This window comes from Cololabis saira, chromosome 21, assembly GCF_033807715.1.
Source record: "Cololabis saira isolate AMF1-May2022 chromosome 21, fColSai1.1, whole genome shotgun sequence".
Lineage (NCBI taxonomy): Eukaryota > Metazoa > Chordata > Actinopteri > Beloniformes > Belonidae > Cololabis > Cololabis saira.
Genome location: NC_084607.1, coordinates 5,567,116 through 5,592,220, shown reverse-complemented (window position 1 = coordinate 5,592,220; position 25,105 = coordinate 5,567,116). Strand labels below are relative to the sequence as shown.

Below are 25,105 nucleotides of genomic sequence, written 5' to 3'. Positions count from 1 at the left end.
TCTTAAGTCCAGTCAGTGGCCGCGGGTCTTCTTAGCAGTTTTCCTCCGGTGATTAGAACAAAAGAGGCGTGTTAAGCCTCATTTATGGTTCCGTGTTAAATCGACGCAGAGCCTACGCCGTAGGGTTCAGCGTACGTAGCGCGTCGCCGCGTAACCCTACGCCGTAGGGTCTGCGTCGGTGTAACGCGGAACCATAAATCAGCCTTTATGGTGCGCTGGAGAGGAGAGGAGGCAGGGAGCTGGGTGGAGGGGGCGATGATTTAGCGGGCCTTGACGTCACGGCCCGCCACCAAACCAGGTGCGCCGTTTTTGCACAGTTATGCGGAAAATCCCAGAAAGCACACAATACACTGAATGTTAAAAGTTCGTTGTTTTTTGGGTGTAATTGATGTCAAGACACCCAACAAAACACAAAAAATCAAGAAAAATGTGTTTTTCATGTCACAATACCTTTAAGCCTTTTAAAAAAGGGGCTCTGAACTAAAACCCTGGTTAATTACCGGTACTTCCATTGAATATTTCTATTTGGTGAACCGACCCGGATGGTAAGAAGTTCGATGCAGCACCGTTCTGCAGAGATCCGGGGTTTCTGTTGCTGAAATAAGCAAAGCTTTCCAAGACAAAGACGTCACCGCCGGTGTCACATGCAGATCCAGAGGAACCAGGGGAACCAGGTAAACCAGGTGAAACAGAGGAATCAGGGAAACCAGAGGAGACATGGGAACCAGGGGAACCGAAAGGAACCAGAGGAAACCAGGGGAACCGAGGGAACTGAAGGAACCGAAGGAACCAAGAGAACCAGAGGAACCAGGGTGTGATGGAGGTATCCCATCCCTCCATGTCACATGATAAAACGTCATGCTATGTGTATTAATGTTTGTGATTTTCTCACTTAGGAGGATTCCTTGGCATGCAGTTCTTGGCAGCTATGGAAGTCAGTCCTGCACAAAGCATGGTACATGAACCAGCAGGGGACAGTACCACAAACACGCAGGCTGGCTGTCAGTTGTTTGGTGCTACTCTGAGCACTGCTAACATGTTTGCAAGGTGGAGTGGATTGAAACTCTTACCTGTATTGTGTGACAAAAAGTTGTCCTGTGGCTGCTGAGACTTATTTATACTTCCTGGATTATACCAAGTGTGGGAAGCAAGAGAGGGGTGTGGCTCTATAATTATTTGCAATTTGTGTTGATGGAGCCACACAGAGATCGGATGTGGGCCAATATATATATTATAGTTATAGTAAGGGGGATTATGTAATATATTTAAATACTCTTGGCCAAGTGATAAGTGTTATGTGTATGTGTGTGTAAACTGGATCCCTATGCCGGTATGTGGTCTTGCCCAATCTATGTGGAGAGGGTATATAAGAACTCAACCGGAGTAGTGAAGGTTGTTGTCAGTGGTCTGTCGTATGGTATACAATAAATGCCCATACAAGGGTTAAACTTTATTTCTGCCTCAGCCTCTTCACTTCTCCTTATCTAAGGCCGCCATTCACACAGGGGAACCACGGGAAGCAGGGGAACCGAAGGAACCAAGAGAACCAGGGGAACCACAGGAACCAGGGGAACTGTTAGGAAATGGTTGTTGTTCGGACCCAGATGTAGGAGAGCAGGAGGCAGGGGTCTAGGAACCGGCTGGGGCGCGGGCAAAGTCCTAGGGACCGGGCAACGGGTGCGTCCGGGACCACCTCAGGAACAGGCTGGGACTGCCGCCGCTGCCGTCGTTTCCCCTGGGGCTGAAAACACCTCGGCCGCCTCGAGCCATGCGTGTTCCCCAGAAAGGGGACTCCTGCCCCTGCCAACTGGTCCCCGTCCACATCACCATCTGCTGATAGAACTCCCTCAAGTTGAAAGTCTCTCCTGCTGGGTCCATGATGGCTGGTCCATTCTGTTGTGAAAACGGTTGTTGTCGGACCCAGATGTAGGAGAGCAGGAGGCAGGAGTTCTCAAAAACAATGATTTATTAACACAACAAAAAGCGCTGCTTTGCAGGATGGCAAAAACTCGGAACTAGAATCAAAAAGTACAAAACACATGGGGAAACACGGGGGGAGGAAACAGTACGGACCAGCAGGGAGTAAGGGAAGACAAGACCTGATATACAGAAGGGTTAACGAGACACAGGTGCAGACAATCAGGGCAGATGGAAACAGGAAGGTCAAACCAGAACTTAAACACAAGGACAAGGGCTTCAAAATAAAACAGGAAGTAACAAACCCTGACAGGAACCAGGGGGACCAGACTAAGTCCAATCAGAATCAGATCTTCACGACAAGTATTTTATGTTGCGAGTAATCAATCTGCGTGTCCTCGCTGACGTTCCCTAATCCACGTGGTTTCCATGGTAACGTATACGAACACGGAGGAGGCTGTTGCCATGCCAACGGTCCACACCCTGAACCCATCACTCTGAGGGGGGGGGGTTACATTTCAAAACTGTCAACAGATCGATCCAGATCCAGTCTGTGAACAATAAAGAGCAGATTTGAGCCGTCAGTCTCCTTTTCGCACGTCGGAGCCTCGACACAAAACTCTTTATTCTGAGGTTGTTTCCTTGTTTTCATTATGTTCCTGAGCTGTTGTCAGTTAACTCTAATCCCTTCTGAGGCGTTCCACCTGCTGTTTCTGTCGGTTGCACAACGTTGTGCCAGATATTTTGCCACTGGGAATATATTTTATTCAAAAATGTGATTTTTTTTTTCTTTCTTTCAATTTTAGCATTTCATTTTGTTTGTACTATAATCAGTCACAGGAGGGTTTTAATCTGTTTTATTTTAAAAAGGCCTTAATGCCCTTGGACTCCGGCCAGAGTTTTATCGTAGGACTCATCTCAAGAGGTTTTGACTGATTAAAGTTCAACCAAATGTACAGAAATCAAGTATTTATTTATTTTTTCTTAGCAAGCTTATGTTCCTGCCAGTTTTAGAGGTTTTCTATGAAGTTAAATGTGTTTTCAGACGAGAGGTCGGCCGCAATCTTGGCTTTAAAAATGCTTTTGTTTGGATTTAAAACAGCAGAGCCAGTGTTATTACATGAATAAGGTAGAGTATTAGGGCCAGACAGGAGAAAAACTAGAAATAATATTTTAGAGCAAGGAAGATTTGTTTTTCATTATGCACTTTGAGAAAAAAGTCGAAATGTCGAGAAAAAAATCGAAATCTCGAGAAAAAAGTCGAAATGTTGAGAAAAAAGTAAAAATATCGAGAATAATGTTGAAGTATAACTTTATTCTCAAAATTTCGACTTTATTCACAAAATTTCGACTTTATTGTTGAAATTGTATTTCAACATTAATCTTGAAATTTCAAGGAGTATTAGGGCCAGGCAGGAGAAAAATAAAAATAATATTTTAGAGGAGGAAGATTTTTTTTTCATTACGCACCTTGAGAAAAAAGTCGAAATGTCGAGATTAATGTTGAAGTACAATTTCGAGAAAAAAGAAATGTATAGAAAAAAGTCAAAATTTCGTGAATAAAGTCGAAATGTTGAGAAAAAGGCGAAATTTCGACTTTATTCACGAAATTTCGACTTTATTCTTGAAATTGTATTTCAACATTAATGTCGACATTTCGACTTTTTTCCTCAAAATTTCGACTTTTTCCCGAAATTGTACTAATACTCTACCGTACATGACACTTTTTCTATCCATATAATTATTTTTTTTTATGGCACTGCACTTTTTTTATTTATTTTTGTTTTAACTTTTTATTTTTATCTTTATTTTGAATTTTTTATCTTTGTATCTTTATATGGGTGTTTGGTTTCTGGGGTGTTTGATTTGTACATGACAGTGCTGAGTGTGTGAGATGGAGATGTCAGTTTCCCCAGGGGAATCTCCCAAAGGGATTAATGAAGTCGTCTGAATCTGAACCTGAAAGAGTTCCTGCATTGCTCAAGAGTCCCCGGCGCTGAACCTGCAGCCTCACCTCCCAGGACCTTGTGGCTTACAGCCGCAGCTTATAGGAGTCTGGGAAGGTAAACATGAGTGACGCAGCTCATCTATTGTATGAAACACGTCATGAAGCAACGCCAGGCCGAAGCTCTGGCTCTCTGTGCTCTGAGGCCTCGTCTGGTACAAGGAGTTGCTTTGGCTTCAACCTGAAGGTTGCTGGATCGATTCCCGGCCTTGGAACGACAGGGGAGGCTGCGTCAGGAAGGACGTCCAACATTAACGGTGCAGAACAAGAACTCTTGGTATCTCAAGTGGTACATGACTGACGGAATAATCAATAAACAAGTTTCATACCTTTTTTATGGTTTGATTTCTTTTTAAACTTCATTGCCACGATTTCAAAAGTACGGAAAAGTATCAGGGCCATGCAGGAGAAAAAATATTTGAGAGGGGAAGATTTTTTTTTATTGTGCACTTCGAGAAAAAAGTGTAAATGTCGAGAAAAAAGTGTAAATGTCGAGAATAATGTTGAAATACAATTTCGAGAAAAAAGTCTAAATTTTGTGAATAAAGTCGAAATTTCGCCTTTTTCTCAACATTTTAACTTTATTTACGAAATTCTGACTTTTTTCTCAACATTTCGACTTTTTTCTCGAAATGTCAACTTTTTTCTCGAAATTTCAACTTTTTTCTCGACATTTCAACTTTTTTTCTTATTTAGGGCCAGAGCACTTACAGTGCGAAGGCCCTATTGTATCTGTAGGATTTTTTTCTTTATTCTTTATCCTTCTGACGAAATGAGGGCCTTTTTTCCCCCTAAATGTGCCCAAAAAGTCACCAAATTTTGCACCAAGCCAGGCCTGGTGAAAAATTTGATATTTAATGGTTTGCATTAATGGGCGTGGTAAAATGGCTCAACAGCGCCCCCTTGAAAACTTTGTGCCTCAAGCCCCACAATATGGTTTGTCGTACATGCACGAAAATCGGTACACACCTGTATCATGTTGCGACTTAAAGAAAAGTCTCTTGGAGCCATGGCCGAAACCCAACAGGAAGTCGGCCATTTTGAATTAATCGTGTAATTTTGGCGCAAATTATGCCATTCCTTCGGCAGTTAATACGGCCCGAACCGTAACGTGCACCCAGGTGTGTTATACATCAAAACGCTTTTGTCTTTCAAAAGTGTTACCGTGGCGACGCTAGACGCCAAAAAGCGCGCCCCCCCTTCATTTGATTGGTCCATATTTGATAGTTCCCCAAAAGTCACCAAATTTTGCACCCAAGCCAGGCCTGGTGATAAATTTGATATTTCATGGTTTGCATTAATGGGCGTGGCCTAACGGCTCAACAGCGCCCCCTAGAATACTTTTCTCGGCCATAACTTTTGAACGAGTTGTGATAAAGACATGTGGGTGGTGTCATCGGACTTGGTATTGAGTCCTTGACCTTCATTGGCATGAATTAGCCCCGCCCCTTCTTCTGATTGGTCGATATTTGATAGATCCTATTTTCTGCCATAACTTTTGAATGGTTTGATATAGAGAGTCGTGAGTGGTGTCATCCTCTAAATGTATCTACATACAAGTCATACAAGCTTCCACTGCAGCCTGAACGTGCACAAGGGTGGAGGACCGTTCATCGCTGCTTGCAGCTTTAATTTTCTTCTTATTTTTTTCTCCTGCCTGGCCCTAATACTCTTCTGTACAAATGAAACACAACGGGACAAACTTCTCTGGGATGTCACTAACATGTCTGAAGAATGGAGCTTTATCCAAAAATGGGTGAATGGGCAGAACAAGCTAAATGGCAGCTGACGACCATTGTTGTTGTTGAGATGATGCTGTTTGGGGAGAAGCCAGCTATATTGGAGGAAAACAATCAGTTCCAGCGGTCCAGGGAAGGGCTCAATAACACCAATCACCTCACAACTATTTAAAACTAATTATGAACAATTGATTACAAAGATAAGAAGAAAAAAAAGGGAGCAAAAATATTTCAGAAAAACATACCGACCCACTTTCGGACCAGGCCCCTGCTGGTAATTGACGGAACTGCACGTCCACATTGGGTCCAATAGAAAACTAGAGGTTCGCCTTTTATTAAACATGATCAGCCCAGAAAAAACATGTTTTAAACTGAAGTTTACATGAAACCAACAGGGGCAATTTACAGGAAAGCAAAAATACACTTCATATTGTTTTTAGTTAAACAATGAAACTACATCCGAAGATGATTCTTACATGTTGCAGATTTTACGGAAGAGTATTAGGGGCCATGCAGGAGAAAAAATATTTGAGAGGGGGAGATTTTTTTTTATTGTGCACTTTGAGAAAAAAGTCGAAATGTCGACATTAATCTTGAAATACAATTTCAAGAATAAAGTCGAAATTTCGTGAATAAAGTCGAAATTTCGCCTTTTTTCTCAACATTTCAACTTTATTCACGACATTTTCGACTTTTTTCTCGAGGTGCGTAATGGAAAAAAAATCTTCCTCCTTTAAAATATTATTTTTATTTTTCTCCTGCCTGGCCCTAATACTCTTCCATACATATTTAATTATCCAGTTTAACTTGCACAATATGTTTGGTGGCATGTTACGACGGAGTATTAGGGCCAAACTAAGACAAAAATAAATTGGAAATTACGAGAATAAAGTCATAATATAATGAGAATAAAGTCGTAAAATTACGAGAATAAAGTCATAATGTTGCGAGAATAAAGTCGTCATAGAATAAAGTCGTAATATGAGAATAAAGTCGTAATATTATGAGAATAAAGTCGTAACATTACGAGAAGTCGTAACATTACGAGAATAAAGTCGTAATTTATACGACTTTATTCTCGTAATATTACGTCTTTATTCTCAAAATATTACAACTTTATTCTCGTAATATTATGACTTTATTCTCGTAATTTTACGACTTTATTCTCATATTATTGTGACTTTATTCTCGTAATTTCCAATTTTTTTGTCTTAGTTTGGCCCTAATACTCCGTCGTAGAGAAAAAAGTTGAAATGTCGAGAAAAAAGTTGAAATGTCGAGATTAATGTTGAAATATACTTTCGAGAAAAAAGTCGAAATGTCGAGAATAATGTTGAAATACAATTTTGAGAAAAAAATGGCACCTTTTTCCTCAACATTTCAACTTTATTCACGAGATTTTGACTTTTTTCTCAACATTTTGACTTCTTTCTCGACATTTCGACTTTTTTCTCGAGATTGTATTTCAACATTAATCTCGACATTTCGACTTTTTCGAGTATTAGGGCCTAGTGCATAATGAAAAATACAATCTTCCTCCTCTCCAATATTATTTTTATTTTTCTCCTGCCTGGCCCTAATACTCTTCCGTAGCATGTTGTATTTTATACGCGTAAATAACTAACGAACGAGTCCGTGAAGGCGTCCCGAGGATCCCGAGGAGTTGTTTTTTTCCCGGGTTCCCGTGAACGCATCTCCCCCTCCCGCTCTGACGTCAGCGCCGCCGTCTCCTCCATGGATGGAGGAGAAGCTGCTCCCTCCTCCTCTCTTCCTCCTCCTCCTCCCTCTTCCTCCTCCTCCCGCAGCCCTTCCTCCTCCTCCCGCAGCTCTCTGCCAGTCAGCCCCGACGACAGCCAGCCAGCCAGCCAGCCTGCCAGCCTCGGGGGGGAAATAAAGGCTTTTTTGCAGCTTTGCCCTTCAAGACATATGGAGAAAATGGCCAGACCTCTTCCCTTAAACCCGACGTTCCTGCCGCCGACCCACGGCGTGCTGAAATCCCTGCTGGAAAACCCTCTCAAACTGCCTTTCCATCACGACGAAGGTACGTATTTTTTTAACGCGTCCAGAACTTGCTGTTCTTGCTGTTATCTTGGCTTTTTCACGTGGATTCGACAGATAACGCGCAGTAAAAGAGGTTTTTCCACCTGTGAGTGACACCTCTTCCCATTTGACGATCTTCGTCAGAATGATCGTATTCACCAAAGAGCGACAAAGATAAAGAAAACAGAAGCTGCGCGTCTCGGATTAATATTTTTTTGACGCGCATTTCACCCTATTTTAATATATTATAATAAATTAGCTTATAAATGCTGTGATTTGCATGTGTTATCGTCCTGATTTGTGCTGTTTCTAACCTTGTAAACCCTCTCGTCTTCTGTGGGATTTATTATTATATTAGCGATGCCGCTTCTCGCCGGTAGAGGGCGTGTTTTCTGGTTAAAAGCAGCTCTGTGTTTATATCCCTGAATGTAAACGGCGTCATAATAATATAATGAATGGACTCACAGTTTTAAATCACCAGTTCACACAAATAACAACATATTTTTGCAAATTTAATTGCTTTTATTCTATTTCATTACAGAGTTTTGCTCAAATCTGGTTATTAAAGTGCTTTTTGAACTGAATTGGCATATAAATGAGTAATAATCCATTTTGTTTCCTCCTCATTTGAAATGTCTTTCCCTTTGAGTATTTTTTAAAAGGAAAGCATCACTAAATAAGGATGATTTTAACGAGATTCCCTGATGTCATATTGATTGAAGTGACCTAGGGCTGGGCTCGATATTTTTTAGCTGAATGGCGATACTCGATATATATCGATATTTTTTCCGTGACATAATTGGGGTTTCCCCCAAAACATTATAGCATAGCATCTCTGTTAGCTTCATTTTTTTCAGTTTTTCTAGTTTTAATACAAAGCCTCGTGCCAAATGTCACACAGGTTCCTTTATTAACAGAGGTCTGCACAATATCAACATGTATAAAACTAATGAAATAAAAATAAACTGCCTGCATATATAGAATAAAAATGCTTCTTGAATAAAATAAAACAAATATCCCTTTCCTGCATAACAATTAAATTAAAATACACTGTGCAATTAATACAATGTAGACAGTAACAGGCAGACTTTTCCACTGAGGTTGACAGTTGTGCAAATAACAAAACATTTGTGCAAATCTCAAATAAAACATTGAAGTCAATTTGTCACAAAATAAGCAAAAAAATCTAAATCATAATAAAATCATAAAACAAAATCATAAAAAAAATGCACTTCAAGAAAAAAGTCGAAATGTCGAGAAGAAAGTTGAAAAGTCGAGAATAATGTTGAACTACAATTTCGATAAAAAAGTCGAAATGTTGAGAAAAAAGTCAAAATTTTGTGAATAAAATTGAAATGTTGAGAAAAAAGGAGAAATTTTGACTTTTTTCTCGAAATTGTATTTCAACATTAATCTCGACATTTCGACTCATTTGTGCAAATCTCAAATAAAACATTCAAGTCAATTTGTCACAAAATAAGCTATATCAAAATCATAAATAAAAAAAAATTTAAAAAAAATAAAAAAATCTATATTGATATAAACGATATTGTCTCGTACCATATCGCGTTTGAAAATATATCGATATTTATTAAAATCTGGATATATCGCCCAGCCCTAAAGTGACCCCTGTAAGATTAAACCTCAGACATATTTCTATTTATACCCGTGCGATGACCCGTGCTCGTGTTCGGCGGGGGATTCAATGAACTGACAGTGTGTGCACTCCGTTTTTTCCAGGATTTGGGAAGGACAAGGAGAAAGAGAAGAAGCTCGAGGATGAGAGCGGGACGGCCAACCACCCGCAGTCGGCCTTCCTGGGCCCGACCCTGTGGGACAAGACGCTGCCGTACGATGGCGACAACTTCCAGCTGGAATACATGGACCTGGAGGAGTTCCTGTCGGAAAACGGCATCCCGGCCAACTCGGCCGTCCAGGGCGAGCCGGCCCCCCAGACGGGCCCGGTGGCGGCGGTGCCGGCCCCCCTGCAGCAGCAGCAGCAGCAGCAGCAGCAGCAGCCGCTGGCGCTGACGCCGGCGCCGCCCGCCCCCTCCGTGGTGGACCTGAGCAGCCGGGCCACCACCTCGGTCCACGCGGCGCTGCCGCCCCAGACCTGCCTCCGCAGCACCGGCACCGCAGGTAGGCGGCACGTGCAGCCGGGGGCCCGGGTAGAGCCGTAAACCAGCCGGCTATGGCGGGTTTTACAGCCTGGAGCTGAACTTTGGAGCCCCAGAGAAAACAGGATCAAATCTGAGAAAAGCTTGTTGTTTGAGCTTTTATTTTGAAAGGCTGCTGAGGAGTTTAATTTTCTCTGTTTTTGAAATCGGCTTTGATTCTTTAAAATTAGAAACTGCTGTTGAAATCAGTCATAAAGAGCTTTTAAAAGGTTGTTTTTATCCAAACTTTCTTTATTGAATTTTGTGCAGAACAGGCAAAAGCTCATAGTTTAACAAGCAGTAAATCAACAGTCAGACGATAAAGCCAGTCCTTTTTAAAAGGTTGTTTTTAAAGTCCAGGAGAGCCACTGCTGGAACTGGGTTGCATTCTGATACCGAACCAATCAAATGATGCTTTATAAGTCACAGAAACGAGCCAATATCACGTTGGTGATGTTAGTTTTAAGGCCTAGTTCTGGCTCGTAAACACAAACAAGGGTTTTGAGGGTCAGAGAAAACAGGATTAGCCCTGAAAAAGCTTTTCACGCTGTTGTTTGAGCTTTTATTTTGAAAGGCTGCTGAGGAGTTTATTTTTCTCTGTTTTTGAAATCGGCTTTGATTCCCTAAAATTAGAAAAACTGATTTTTACTAATGTAAAGTGTCTTTGAGTACCTAGAAAAGCGCTATACAAATAAAATGTATCATTATTATTATTATTATCATAGAAACTGCTGTTGAAATCAGTCATGAGAGTCACAAAGAGCCTTTAAGATAAGATAAGAAATCCTTTAATAGTCCCCCAGAGGGGAAATTTCCAGATTCCAGACAAGAGGCATCAATATTACACAATAATAATAATAATAATAATAATAATAATAAACACTATAAACAGTATATACAATAATAATAATAAGAAGAAGAAGGAGAATAAAAATAGTAATAAATAAAAAATACTAGTATACAAAAAAAGAAAAACAGATGGATATTCACAGATGTTATTTATGCACGTTGCAGTGAATGATATTGCACATTATTTTCTAGTAGAAAATTTAAACAGTTGTTTTTAAAGTCCATGAGAGCCACTGCTGGAACCGGGTCGCGTTCTGATACCGAACCGATCAAATTATGCTTCACGAGTCACCAAAACTAGTTTTAAGGCCGAGTTCTGGCTCGTAAACACAAACAAGGGTTTCGAGGGTCAGAGAGAAAACAGGATCAGCCCTGAAAAAGCTTTTCACGCTGTTGTTTGAGCTTTTATTTTGAAGGGCTGCTGAGGAGTTTATTTTTCTTTGTTTTTGAAATCGGCTTTGATTCCCTAAAATTAGTAAAACTGATTTTTACTAATGTAAAGCGTCTTTGAGTACCTAGAAAAGCGCTATACATATAAAATGTATTATTATTATTATAGAAACTGCTGTTGAAATCAGTCATGAGAGTCACAAAAAGCCTTTAAACGGTTGTTTTTAAAGTCCACGAGAGCCACTGCTGGAACCGGGTTGCGTTCTGATACCGAACCGATCAAATGATGCTTCACGAGTCACCAAAACTAGTTTTAAGGCCGAGTTCTGGCTCGTAAACTGTTGTAAACTGTTGTTTGAGCTCTTATTTTGAAGGGCTGCTGAGGAGTTTAATTTTCTCTGTTTTTGAAATCGGCTTTGATTCCGTAAAATTAGAAACTGCTGTTGAAATCAGTCATGAGAGTCACAAAGAGTCTTTAAAAGGTTGTTTTGAAGGCTTTGCTGGAACTCCATTGATGCTTCACGAGTCACCAAAACTGGTTTTAAGGCCGAGTTCTGGTTCGTAAACACAAACCAGGGTTTTGAGGGTCACATATCGATCAGAGACGGATCCTGCACGCTCGGTTGTGTAGTTTTATTGTGACATCGGGGAGAACCTCCCGCCTGAAGCGGCCGCGGACACACAGAGCCTCATTATGGCGTTAGAGTCCAGCGACGGCGGGATGTTTGCAGACCCCCCCCCGTCAGAGACACCGCCCCCTCTCACTTCCTGTCTCTGATTCCTGACCCGGACTCGCACGGCGAGGAAGGAAGAGACCTCGGCCAGGTTGTGTAAACGCCGTTACCTCGTCTGTGATGTGATGAATTTAATCGTACAGGAGTCCCGACCCGAAGCTCGCGTGACTCGCTGAACAGAGAGGTGTTTTTGTCTTTACTTAAAGACGTGAAGGTGGATTAAAAAAGGCTGCTCCGATTAATCCAGATGTGATTAAAGTCGGATAAACTTGCCTAGGTTTTAAAGGACACTTCTGAGTCGACTGAAAAAAGAAACTCTCAATTTTTGTTGATGTCAAAGTTTCTTGCTGCAGAATCAGATTCATCGTCTGCTGAAAACGAATCACAACTTCATGTCCAAGAAGTAGGAATGGGTGATATTTTACCGTTCCCGATAAACCGTCAAAAAAATTCCCCTCTGTAAGAATTTGTATCTCGCGGTAAAAACGATAAATTCCCGTTGATGACGTTTTTGTGTAAAGCTGATTTATGGTTCTGCGTTAAATCCACGCACAACGTACGTGAAGGAAGGAAGGAAGGAAGGAAGGAAGGAAGGAAGGAAGGAAGGAAGGAAGGAAGGAAGGAAGGAAGGAAGGAAGGAAGGGAGGAAGGGAGGGAGGGAAATGAAAAGAAGGAAGGAAGGAAGGAAGGAAGGAAGGAAGGAAGGAAGGAAGGAAGGAAGGAAGGGAGGGAAATGAAAAGAAGGAAGGAAGGAAGGAAGGAAGGAAGGAAGGAAGGAAGGAAGGAAGGAAGGAAGGAAGGAAGGAAGGAAGGAAGGAAGGAAGGAAGGAAGGAAGGAAGGAAGGAAGGAAGGAAGGAGAATTAGGTCATTTTAACCCGAAGACAGTACAAGGGTTAAATTAAAAGAACATGTAATAACAAATGAGCCAGAAAGAAAGAAAGAAAGAAAGAAAGAAAGAAAGAAAGAAAGAAAGAAAGAAAGAAAGAAAGAAAGAAAGAAAGAAAGAAAGAAAGAAAGAAAGATTCCCGTTGAAGATGTTTTTGTATTGGTATTTTTTTTATCGTCATTTTTATCGTTATCGGGATAAATGCCAGAAATTATCGTGATAAATGTTTTAGTCCATACCGCCCATCCCTACCAAGAAGTGTTTTTTATTTGATTTAGAGGCAAAAAATAACACGAGAGTCCAAATGAAGATATTATGGATATAAAAGTGGTCCTGAAACGCAGCCCTGAGGAACACCGTCAGGAGAAAACTCCCGTAGGTTCAGAACACGTCTCTTTTTGGGTGGGTCGCCCGTCCGGTTGAACAGCTCGCTCCTGAAGTCGGTCAGGGAGCCAATCGTATCGCGGCGGGGGCGGGGTTTATACGATCATACAGGAGAATCCAAGAGGCCGTTCAGCTCAAGAAAAACCGTAAATGTTTATTTTGGTGATATTAGCGCCTGGTAAACTGGCTGCGGTCGGGCCTCCATCTTCGCTGCAACTTCATGTCCAAGAAGTGGTTTTTTATTTGATTTACAGGCAAAAAATAACACGAAAGTCCAAAATGAAGATATTATTAGTGATGCACCGATTTTTTTTTCGAAATTGTTCGGCCGAAAATGGCAAAAAAACACTTTCGGTGTTCGGTGGAATACGTGGGAAAAAAGCCGAACAATTAATAACGGCGTTGTCATAAATCGTTGGCCAACCAAAAGGTAACCACATAAGAATTTTCGCTAACATTCACCAGGAGGTGGAACCAAAACAACATAATGCTGGGAAATTTAAAAAAAATTCAGTTTTTTATGTTCAATAAATATTTTCTACCTTGTAATTTTGTAAAAGATTTTTTTCTTTTAAAAGCATGCCTAAATCAAATGTATTTGATTTATGCAATGGTGAAAAAATTGGCAAAATAAATGAAAAACTGCGAAGAACCATGTTCGGTATTGTTCGGTATTCGGTGTTTATTATTATTTTCGGTTTCGGTTTCGGCCACAAATTTTAATTTCGGTGCATCAGTAGATATTATGAATATAAAATGGGTCCTGAAACGCAGCCCTGAGGAACACCCACTCTCGTTTGGTTCCTCGGTTATAATGAGAGTAAAAACATCAGTAGGTTCAGAACACGTCTATATTTAGATGGGTCACCACTTGCTTCTGAAGTCGGTCTGGGAGCCAATCGTATCGGGGCGGGGGCGGGGCCTATGCGATGAGTCATCCAGGAGAATCCAAGCTCGGTTTCAGAAGAACCGTGAATGTTTATTTTGGCGATATTTTGTGTATATATTAATGGTTAATACCATGTTGGTAAAAAACTAAGGCATATATATGCATTTTTAATATATAATATATATCATATATATTTTAATATATCATATATATTTTTTATTAAAAAAAAAATATATATATATAAATAAATACAGTACTGTCTCAGAAAATTAGAATATTGTGATAAAGTCCTTTATTTTCTGTAATGCAAAAATGTCATACATTCTGGATTCATTACAAATCGACTGAAACATTGCAAGCCTTTTATTATTTTAATATTGCTGATCATGGCTTACAGCTTAAGAAAACTCAAATATCCTATCTCAAAAAATTTGAATATTCTGGGAATCTTAATCTTAAACTGTAAGCCATAATCAGCAATATTAAAATAATAAAAGACTTGTAATATTTCAGTTGATTTGTAATGAATCCAGAATGTATGACATTTTAGTTTTTTTAATTGCATTACAGAAAAGACAGTCCTGTATATAGAGGGATTTTTTTTTATTTTGGCGATACTAGTTTCTGGTAAACCGGCTGCGGTCGGGCCTCCGTCTTCGCTGCCTCCCAGCTCCGAGGAGATGTCAGATATTTGTACGACGGCTTCGATTTGACGAAGAAACGCTAGTTCGTTCAAAACAAGCCCAGCAGCGTGAAGTCGCCGCTCACATGTGAGCGCCGCGGCGGCCAGAGGTAAACAGATGCTCCGGAGCAGCTGCAGCCTCGCTCGCTGCACGTGTGTGTGTAGGTGTGTGAGTGTGTATGAGTAGGTGTGTGTGTGTGTGTGTGTGTGTGTGTGTGTGTGTGTGTGTGTGTGTAGGTGAAGCTCACGTGAAGCGGCTGGGGTTTCCTGCGGCGTGCAGCAGGGCCATGTGACGGACACATGCGGCGGCCGTGTGCAGCTCAGAGCGGGAGCTGGTCACGTCTCTCCCCCGCCCTCTCACCCCCCCTCCCCGCCTCACTCTCACTCTCACTCCCCTCCTCCCCCCTCACTCCCCCCGGGAACGCCCGGCCTGAGCCAGAGCACAGCCTGTTCCCTGCAGAGGTCACATGGACTCGGCCGTGCCGGTGTCACATGCACTCGCTATTGTTCCAGCTCAGCGGGCCTGGCCTGGTCTAACCAGCCGATCAACCCCCCCTCCAGACTCCAACCCCCCCCACGACAATAGCTGGGGATCCATTCAAATTCAAAGATTCTTAAGATTCAGAATCGATTATCAGGATTTGATTCGATCCGATTCGATTTGATTCCGATATTGATTTGGGTTAGTGTTATTAAAATAGTTTTTTGAGCTGTTGCCTGAATTATATGACTGTAGTTATGCAAAATATTACTACTAGTATTATATTGAGATTAAACAGCAAGTATTGCAGCTAATGATGCTGTAAGGACCAATCAGCTCCCAGAATGCTGATAGAACTGAAACAGAAACATCGTGCGTCAAAATTATCAAACAGATCCAGGGAGGAAACAGAGACGATGAAATCGGTTTTAATTTTTCCCACATTCCGTTTTTATTTGTTCCATTTTCGGTCTATTTTGGTTTTTAATTTTTGAGCATTTGGTTTTTAGCATTTTTTGCGAATGTAACCCCAAGACAGTATATAAAGTAATGAAATATAGACAATTTATGCAATTATAACCTAACACTTTAATATTTTCATACCTTTAAACATATTTAAAGGCAAAAACATGGCACCAGTTATTCTGGTTCCAACAAAATATTCCTTTTTTGGGGATAAACAAAAAAATAACCAAAAGTTGTAATGTAATGATGAAAAAAAAAAATACAGGCCTACCCACGACTCCAGCCCCCCCGGGCCTGCACAAGCAGCTGATAACACCCACGATCAGGGGGGGGGCAGCCGGATGTAGGTGGGGGCGCAGCGGCGTGTTTGCAGCATTCCTGCGTGTTATTCAAGGAAAGGTCCGGTTCTTTCTACGGGTTTTCTGCAGGATTCCAGCTCTTCCTTCACTAAAATGTGATGATTCTTGATGAGAATCTGGATGAGAAGATTCTCTCAGCGTCAGCTGATCTCGGGAGAGAAAACCCAGAACGCACCATGTGACGCGGGTCCAGACATCCAGGCGGGTTCAGCAGTTCCCCCGGGACACGGATCTCTGAAACTCAGATCTCTGAAACTTAGATCTCTGAAACTCAGATCTCTGAAACTCAGATCTCTGAAACTCAGATCTCTGAAACTCAAGGAAAGGCAAGTTTATTTGTATAGCACAATTCAACACAAGGTGATTCAAAGTGCTTTACATCAAAATTAAAAGCGGCAAGACACAATTAAACAGTAAATAACAAATAAGAAAAGAGGTAAAATAATGAAAAGCACAAGTTGTTAAAAAGTAAGGGTAGTAGAGTACAGGACTGTCTCAGAAAATTAGAATATTGTGATAAAGTTGTTTTATTTTCTCTAATGCAATTAAAAAAACAAAAATGTCATACATTCTGGATTCATTACAAATCAACTGAAATATTGCAAGCCTTTTATTATTTTAATATTGCTAATTATGGCTTACAGTTTAAGATTAAGATTCCCAGAATATTTAATTTTTTTGAGATAGGATATTTGAGTTTTCTTAAGCTGTAAACCATGATCAGCAATATTAACATAATAAAAGGCTTGCAATATTTCAGTTGATTTGTAATGAATCCAGAATGTATGACTTTTTTTAAATTGCATTACAGAAAATAAAGAACTTTATCACAATATTCTAATTTTCTGACACAGTCCTGTACAGCAGGTACATCTCATTCTAACAATGGCAAGAATTACGTTTCTATACGGTCAAAACGTACAAAGACCGGGTCAAATACAGTATTACAAAAGTAATCTGTAACAATTCGTACAGTGAATTAAACCAATTTGACAATTCTATGCCACAATGGCTGTTTTCAAGTCTTATTTCACACAACTGACCAGAATTAAACTCCCATCTCTCAAACGGTTTTCTAACAGAAGGTAAAAGCTGCTGCCGGTCGGGACTATTTTGGGCGGCGGATTAGTACGCCGGCTTAAGTGCACCTTTATGTTAAAGTGCTGTCGGTCGGGGGCGGCAGTTTGAGCTCTGATCGGATCCATTTGTTGGTTTCTGTGTTTTTATTGATAAACAATCAGGAAAAGGAAGAGATCTGCAGAAAATAAAGCGACCTTCAACCCCTGGGCGCGTTATCCCGGCACGCCCGCTGATACGACTGCTGACACCAGATAAAGATAAAGCAGAGTGTGCAGGTTAATTCGTCAGGAGTCCTGTTCCCTCGCAGCTCGTTATAGCTCACATCTGGGGGGTTAATTTTAGAGTTAAGAGTTTCACTTCACTAATTAGATCAGGGCGACGGCTGCAGGTGCGTCGGCCGAGCCGGCTATTTCCAGGTTGTTGCTGCTTTTAGTCGGTGAGAGTTTCCTGCAGGGCGACACGTCATTATTTGAATCCCCTCCTTCTTTGTTTTCCTATAAGCGCCAAAAATGACAATACATTTGACTATTTTCAGAATTTTATTTGATTTTTAAAAAAAAAAGCAAAAGCACTTCAGCACATTTATATGGAAACTCCATGATTTATGCATCAAATCAGTAAAAAACAGTAAGCAAAAACAGTCCAGAGCGGTTTAGTTTAGTTTATAAATACAGGACTGTCTCAGAAAATTAGAATATTGTGATAAAGTCCTTTATTTTCTGTAATGCAAAAATGTCATACATTCTGGATTCATCACAAATCAACTGAAATATTGCAAGCCTTTTATTATTTTAATATTGCTGATCATGGTTTACAGTTTAAGAAAACTCAAATATCCTATCTCAAAAAATTTGAATATTCTGGAGAATCTTAATCTTAAACTGTAAGCCATAATCAGCAATATTAAAATAATAAAAGGCTTGCAATATTTCCGTTGATTTGTAATGAATCCAGAATGTATGACTTTTTTTGTTTTTTTAATTGCATTACAGAAAATAAAGAACTTTATCACAATATTCTAATTTTCTGAGACAGTCCTGTATATGGAAACTCCATGATTTATGCATCAAATCAGTAAAAAAAAGTAAGCAAAAACAGTCCAGAGCGGTTTAGTTTAGTTTATAAATATCTGTAAATGCAACAGAACAAAACCACGGGTTCAGCCCGAAGGTGCAGCATTTATTATGGTTAATAAAAGTGATTGCAGCTCGTCAAAAAGAAATAAAAAGTCTGAATAAAGTCGTAAAGAATCTTAATGATGAGGCCTCAAAGTTGCTTTATGTGAGATTTGCAATTTAAAACATCTAAAAAAAAAAAACCAACATAAACGTTGTGTGTTAAAAAACAAAAAAGCGCTTTGTGTTTGCACTTCGTTTCTCGATTCCAGGACTTTTACACTTTTTGTGGCAGAAACACATCGTGATTCAGGCGTTGAATTGCACATAAAATAATAATAATTTTGTTTCTATTGTCTTTGCATGAGCGGTTTAAACTCCTCTCCTACACTAGTGTTGTTTCTGTTTCTGTTTCAATTTTAGTTTTAGTCTAGTCTTTGGGTCAAGCTATCATTTTAGTTTTTATTAGTTTTATCACGTTCATTCTCCTTTTAGTCGTGTCAAGTTTCAGTCGACTAAAAGTCTGAGCATTTTAGTCTCATTTTAGTCAAAGATTGTATTTAGCCAACCCATTTTACAATCAAACAAGGTTATCTTATTATTATATTATTGTTACGTTATAGACTCAAGAATACATTCATTCCAGATACAGAAGACTCTAATTTGAGTTTACAACATATTTATTTTTCCCTCTTTTTCTTTTTCCGACGACACATTGGGTTTTCTTTTCCACATCTATGTAGGAAAGTGTATCCAAAAATCTAAAGACTAAACTGGTTTAAAGACTAAACCAGAGGAAACTACTTAAAATATGGATATTAAGGATCTTTGATAGAACATTTTGTCTCATTTTTATTCCTCTATGATATTGCATTATATATTTAATTATCGTTATCACATGACCAGCATTTTCGTTGCGTCTTGTCTCGTTTTCCTCAGGTGATAAATGTTCGTTGACGACGATATTTAGTCATAATTTTCGTTGACGAACTTAACATACCAACCCTTTTTCTGTGGTTTTATTTTTTTGAAAAGACGTTTTTCAAAAAGTGCTAAATTCTGACTCTTTGGGCTTGCCATAAATGAAACCCCTGGATTGTGTTTTATTCGTTTCTGGAGGCCGAACTTAAAGAAGATGATGAGATGCAGCTGATAATTTATAACTAAACCCTCCAGATCGAGTTTAACCGATAAAGAGTTGATTCAGGTCGTCTTAAATGCGACTAATTTGAATCTTTCTGCTCTGTTGCACAAAATGACGACCTGCTGTTTTTGAGACTCAGATTTATGTGAGAAACCAGTCAAACATCCGGTTGCCGTGACGTCAGACTGTTATGATGGAGAGGGGGGGCAGGAACCGGGCCGAGCATCGACCGGTGTCACGGCGGCCTGGTCCAGTAAATGTGGGTCATGATGTACGAGCTGCCGGTGGATCAGCGGCTAATGAGAGAGCAGCGTTTCCCTCGTAGGGGCAGGAAGAGCCGCCGCGTTGGGCATTAGGGGGGAAAGAAACAGCAGATCGGTGCTAATGTCAGGAATCAGGGAGGTAATTGTCCCACGTAGGCCGGCTGGTGGACTGGAGCTCCTGCAGGGTCTCAGGTCGTTGTTTCACAACAGTGGGAGAGACGTGACGGCTGCATCTCCTGGAGAGGTTTCAGGACAGACATGACTGGTCTCAGATCAGCTGAGCAGATACAGCAGGTTGAGGAGAGAGCTGGTCATGTGACTGCGGTGGTTCTGTGGGCTTGTGGCGCCCTCTGGTGGCCGGTTCATGTAGTCCGGGTTATGTATTATACGTATGTATGTACAGGACTGTCTCAGAAAATTAGAATATTGTGATAAAGTTCTTTATTTTCTGTAATGCAATTAAAAAAAACAAAAATGTCATACATTCTGGATTCATTACAAATCAACTGAAATATTGCAAGCCTTTTATTATTTTAATATTGCTGATCATGGTTTACAGTTTAAGATTAAGATTCCCAGAATATTCAAATTTTTGAGATAGGATATTTGAGTTTTCTTAAACTGTAAACCATGATCAGCAGTATTAAAATAATGAAAGGCTTGCAATATTTCAGTTGATTTGTAATGAATCCAGAATGTATGACATTTTTGTTTTTTTAATTGCATTACAGAAAATCACAATATTCTAATTTTCTGAGACAGTCCTGTATATGTATGTACAAAAAAAGACAGGTTCAGCCCGAAGGTGCAGCATTTATTATCGATAATATAAGTGGTAACAGCTCATCAAATGTATGTATGTATGTATGTATGTATGTATGTATGTATGTGTATATATATATTAGTGGTGGGACTCAATTAAAAAAATTAATCTAATTAATTAGAGGCTTTGTAATTAATTAATTGCATATCAATATTTGACACGATTCAATTTAAATGGATTTTGTTATTTGACTGAATCATTGAATTGACACATAAATGAGCTTAAACAACAAAATTGTGTTTATTTTGATAACTGAGTGTTGACATAAAGTGCAATGTGAATAATAGGAATATGATTGCATTGCCCACAAGGCACAAACTTAAATTCAAGTTAGCTATATTCAAGCTTTTTTAGGACTGCCTGCTCGAGCGGAGACTGGAAGAGCTCCGGTGATCGAAAGCAAATTATTTCTTGCACAATTTGCACACACCTGTGCTTTTATCCAGGTTTCCACTCGGTAGTTTTTTAACTCAAACTCATGCTATGAGAAACGTTCCACACTGTTTGGAGTGCAAAATGTGCTAATTTTTTAAAAATGATTACAGGACTGTCTCAGAAAATTAGAATATTGTGACAGTTTAAGGTTAAGATTCCCAGAATATTCAAATTTTTTTAGATAGGATATTTGAGTTTTCTTAAGCTGTAAGCCATGATCAGCAATATTAAAATAATAAAAGGCTTGCAATATTTCAGTTGATTTGTAATGAATCCAGAATGTATGACATTTTTGTTTTTGTAATTGCATTACAGAAAATAAAGAACTTTATCACAATATTCAAATTTTCTGAGACAGTCCTGTTTGCTTGTGCTTGTTTGAGACTAATAAAAATCCAGTATTAACGAGCCGTCTCTCTTCCGTCCCCAGCGCTGCCCGTCGTCAGGGACTCCCCCAGCCCCATCGACCCCGAGACCATCCAGGTGCCGGTGACCTACGACCCCGACCCGGCCGACCTGGCTCTGTCCAGCGTCCCCGGGCAGGAAATGTTCGACCCCCGGAAACGCAAGTTCTCCGCCGAGGAGCTGAAGCCCCAGCCCATGATCAAGAAGGCCCGCAAGGTGTTCATCCCCGAGGACCTGAAGGTGAGACGGTGCTGGCTGTCCGTCTGTCTGTCTGTCACACTCTGACCCAGAGGGCCGGAAAGCTGACTAGTGTACCGTACTTTCCGCACTATAAGGTGCACCTAAAAGCCTTTAATTTTCTCAAAAACCGGCAGTGCGACTTATATATGATCATTATGGTAATTTCTGTTACTGCAGTCAGGGGGATTGTGGGTAATGTAGTTACAGCACTAAAAACGTCAGGAATCGTCACAGACGTTCAAGACAACAGCAGCGACGCTGACTCACATAATGGAGACTTTGACGAGACGGAGCAAAGCTGGTTTTTATTTTGTTAATAAAGTTTGACATACGGTACTTTTCTTCTTGTTTTTTTTTTGCATTTGCTGTAGGATTTTGTAGCATTTCCTGTAGCAGCTCCATCAGGTAGATGCGTAACTCAACCCCAGCCACTATAGTCGGTATTTTACCAGATATTTAGTGCGCCTTATATATGGAAAAAGTTTTAAAATACCTAATTCATTGAATGTGCTCCTTATAGTGCGGAAAATACGGTAGTTTAACCTTATAATATTTCAAAAAAAGGCTGCAAAATAAAGTCCATTTGATGACGATTAAGTGATTTTTTTTGCCCTTTTAATATCGTCCAGTGAGCAAAAAAACAATGCATAAGTGCAGCAGTCGGACAAGTTATATTTACAGAATACTAATGAAACCCCGTTGGTTCTACCGGCACCACAGCTCTTCTAGAGTCCTAGGTGTGTAGAGTCCTCTCCATTTACAGGCACGGCTCCTCCCACTGGACCAGACCACCTTTAATTGGAATTAATTAATCAATTAACCCCCCAGGTCATTTTCTAGATCCAAAATCATTACAAGATCTAGTTACACTTGTTTCCGTGGCTGAGACCGACTCCCGGTCCAGGAGTCTAGGATTCCCCCCGGGACCGGGACTCCCAGCAGGCCTTCCGTCCTTCTATCTTTCCTTCTATCTGTCATTTTGTCCATCCATCTGTCCTTTTATCCATCCATCTATCCGTCCTTCTGTCCATCCATTAGGGATGGGCGGTATGGACTAAAAAATGTATCACGATAATTTCTGGCATTTATCCTGATAACGATAAAAATGACGATAAAAAAAATACCAATTCAACTCCACCTTTTTAACTATAAATCTATCACCACATTCAGTCTTTGGAGCCAAAACACTGCTCTAAAAGATACTAAATGCTACTAAACTACACCAATTAAATGGAATTAATAAAAACCAATTAAATTAGTTCACCTGTACTGCAAAACTGTAATGACTCAAATGAAACAAGTTTGAAATGTAAGAACAGATTCAACATTTATTCAAACTGTATGGCTTAAACAGTGGGATAACAGTGCAAACAGCAAAAGTACCATTGTCCTTCAAGTTTTCCTAGCTTATAAAATCACAAAGTAGAAAAAAATACAACCTTATAAAAAACAGGACAAATAAATAAAAGCCATCCTTTGCACTCACTGTTTTTTTGCAGACTCTGCACATAATAGATGATGTTTGCTCCTCGTCTCTCTTTTTAAATCCAAACCAGTTCCAGATAACGGAGCTGGAGCCTCGTTTAACAACGAGCTCCTCGCTCTCAGATCCGCCTTCCGCCATTTGTTAAGGCTGATTTATGGTTCTGCGTTAAATCGATGCAAAGTCTACGGCGTAGGCTACGCGCCGCCGCGTAACCTACGGCGTAGACTTTGCGTCGATTTAACGCAGAACCATAAATCAGCTTTACACAAAAACGTCATCAACGGGAATTTATCGTTTTTACCGCGAGATGACAAATTCTTACCGTGGGGAATTTTTTTGACGGCATATCGTGAACGGTAAAATATCGCCCATTCTTAACCCAGAGTGTTCTGTGTTTTGCCGTCCAGAGCTCTAACTCTGTCCCCCTCTGTCTCTCCCGTCCCGCAGGACGACCGGTACTGGGCCCGTCGCAGAAAGAACAACGTGGCGGCCAAGCGTTCCCGGGACGCGCGGCGGCTGAAGGAGAACCAGATCGCCATCCGGGCCGGCTTCCTGGAGAAGGAGAACCACGCGCTCCGCATGGAGGTGGCGGACTTGAGGAAGGAGCTGGGCCGCTGCAAGAACGTTCTGTCCAAATACGAGGCCCGGCACGGGCCCCTGTGAGCCCCCCTAGGTGCCCCCGCTCCCCCGCCGGCCACCCAACGCCCCTGGAGATGGAAGGACAACTCTTTTGGTGGCACCGCCCCCTCGCCCTCCCCAACACGCCCCTGAATGATTCTGGTTCCACACCTGACTTCTATCACGACTTTCAGTTCGTCTGTTCCTTCTTTTATTTCCCCGTTTTGACTAAATATACACGTAAATATATATATATTTACACGTGCAGACTTCCCACTTTAACGTACTGTGAGGAGCAATGAGCCAACCCACCAGCTGAGAAGCCCCGCCCCTCCACCACAAGCCGCGCCCCTCCACCACAAGCCCCGCCCCCTCTTTGAGAATCGATGCCATGCTGTTTCTTCACTTTCATACCGATTTTTATACGTGAGATCAGGACTGAGAACTGTTTCCTGCCCCCCCCCGGCCCACGAACCTGCTTCTGTGGAGTTTAGTGTTTTTGAAGCCCCGCCTCCTCCTCCATCTTCATGTTTTCGGGCACTTTAAGGCCACTCCCCCCTCCAGCCTCTCGAATGTATTTACTTTCTGATAGCACTTACTTTTGGTTTTTCTTTGCCCTCATTTTTTTGTTTTTCTATCCATTCTTGTGTTTTGTTTTTGGTTGTTTTTGTTGTTTTTTTTTTTCCTCAGACACTGAGCAATAATTCTTGTCCTGGTCTGACCACGCCCCCTTGGCTCCGCCCCCTTAGATAACCTTCTGTTGCACTTAATGCGCGTCTCACAATCTGTTCCTGGTGCAACGTCGTCACCTGCTTAAAGGTTCCTCCGCCTCATATTTATCTCCCTTTTTATTTCTCAGATTGTTTGCTTTTTCTTTAAAAAAAAAAAGTATATATATATATATATAGATAAATATATATATTCTGTTAATATAAATGTTAGTATTAATACTACTCTGGAAATTGTTGTTGTTTAGCTCCTTATTTTCAGATTTAAGCATGATTTCTTTCACAGAATGAAAATCTTTTCTGTTTTTTTTGTTTGTTTTTGATTTTTCTTTTTTTTTGCAAAGTTGTTAATAATCCTTCGAGCTTCTGTTAAACTTAGCATGACTAATAAGAGTTTTTTTTTGTTGTTGTTTTTTTTTCCATCGTTATTTTTAGGACTCGATACTACGGAAGAGTATTAGGGCCACGCAGGAGAAAAAATATTTTTGAGAGGGGAAGATTTTTTTTTATTGTGCACTTTGAGAAAAAAGTCAAAATGTCGAGAATAATGTTGAAATACAATTTCAAGAATAAAGTTGAAATTTCAGTGAATAAAGTCGAAATTTCGCCTTTTTTCTCAACATTTCAACTTTATTCACCAAATTTTTCGATTTTTCTCCTGACATTTTGACTTTTTTCTAAACATTTCGAAAAAGGTTGAAATGTCGAGAAAGAAGTCGAAATGTCGAGATTAATGTTGAAATACAATTTGAAGAATAAAGTCGAAATTTCGTGAATAAAGTCGAAATTTC

At 40.4% G+C, this 25,105-nt stretch overlaps 1 protein-coding gene across 1 annotated transcript; it reads left to right on the top strand.

Annotated features, from left to right (window-relative positions):
- Positions 1 to 7,480: 7,480 nt before the first annotated feature.
- hlfa (HLF transcription factor, PAR bZIP family member a) lies at positions 7,481 to 24,843 on the top strand. The gene is made up of 4 exons (XM_061711177.1): positions 7,481 to 7,702; positions 9,442 to 9,840; positions 21,268 to 21,482; positions 23,416 to 24,843. The coding sequence occupies exons 1-4, from the start codon at positions 7,588 to 7,590 to the stop codon at positions 23,629 to 23,631; spliced, it is 945 nt and encodes a 314-aa protein (XP_061567161.1). The 5' UTR covers positions 7,481 to 7,587; the 3' UTR covers positions 23,632 to 24,843.
- Positions 24,844 to 25,105: the final 262 nt, after the last annotated feature.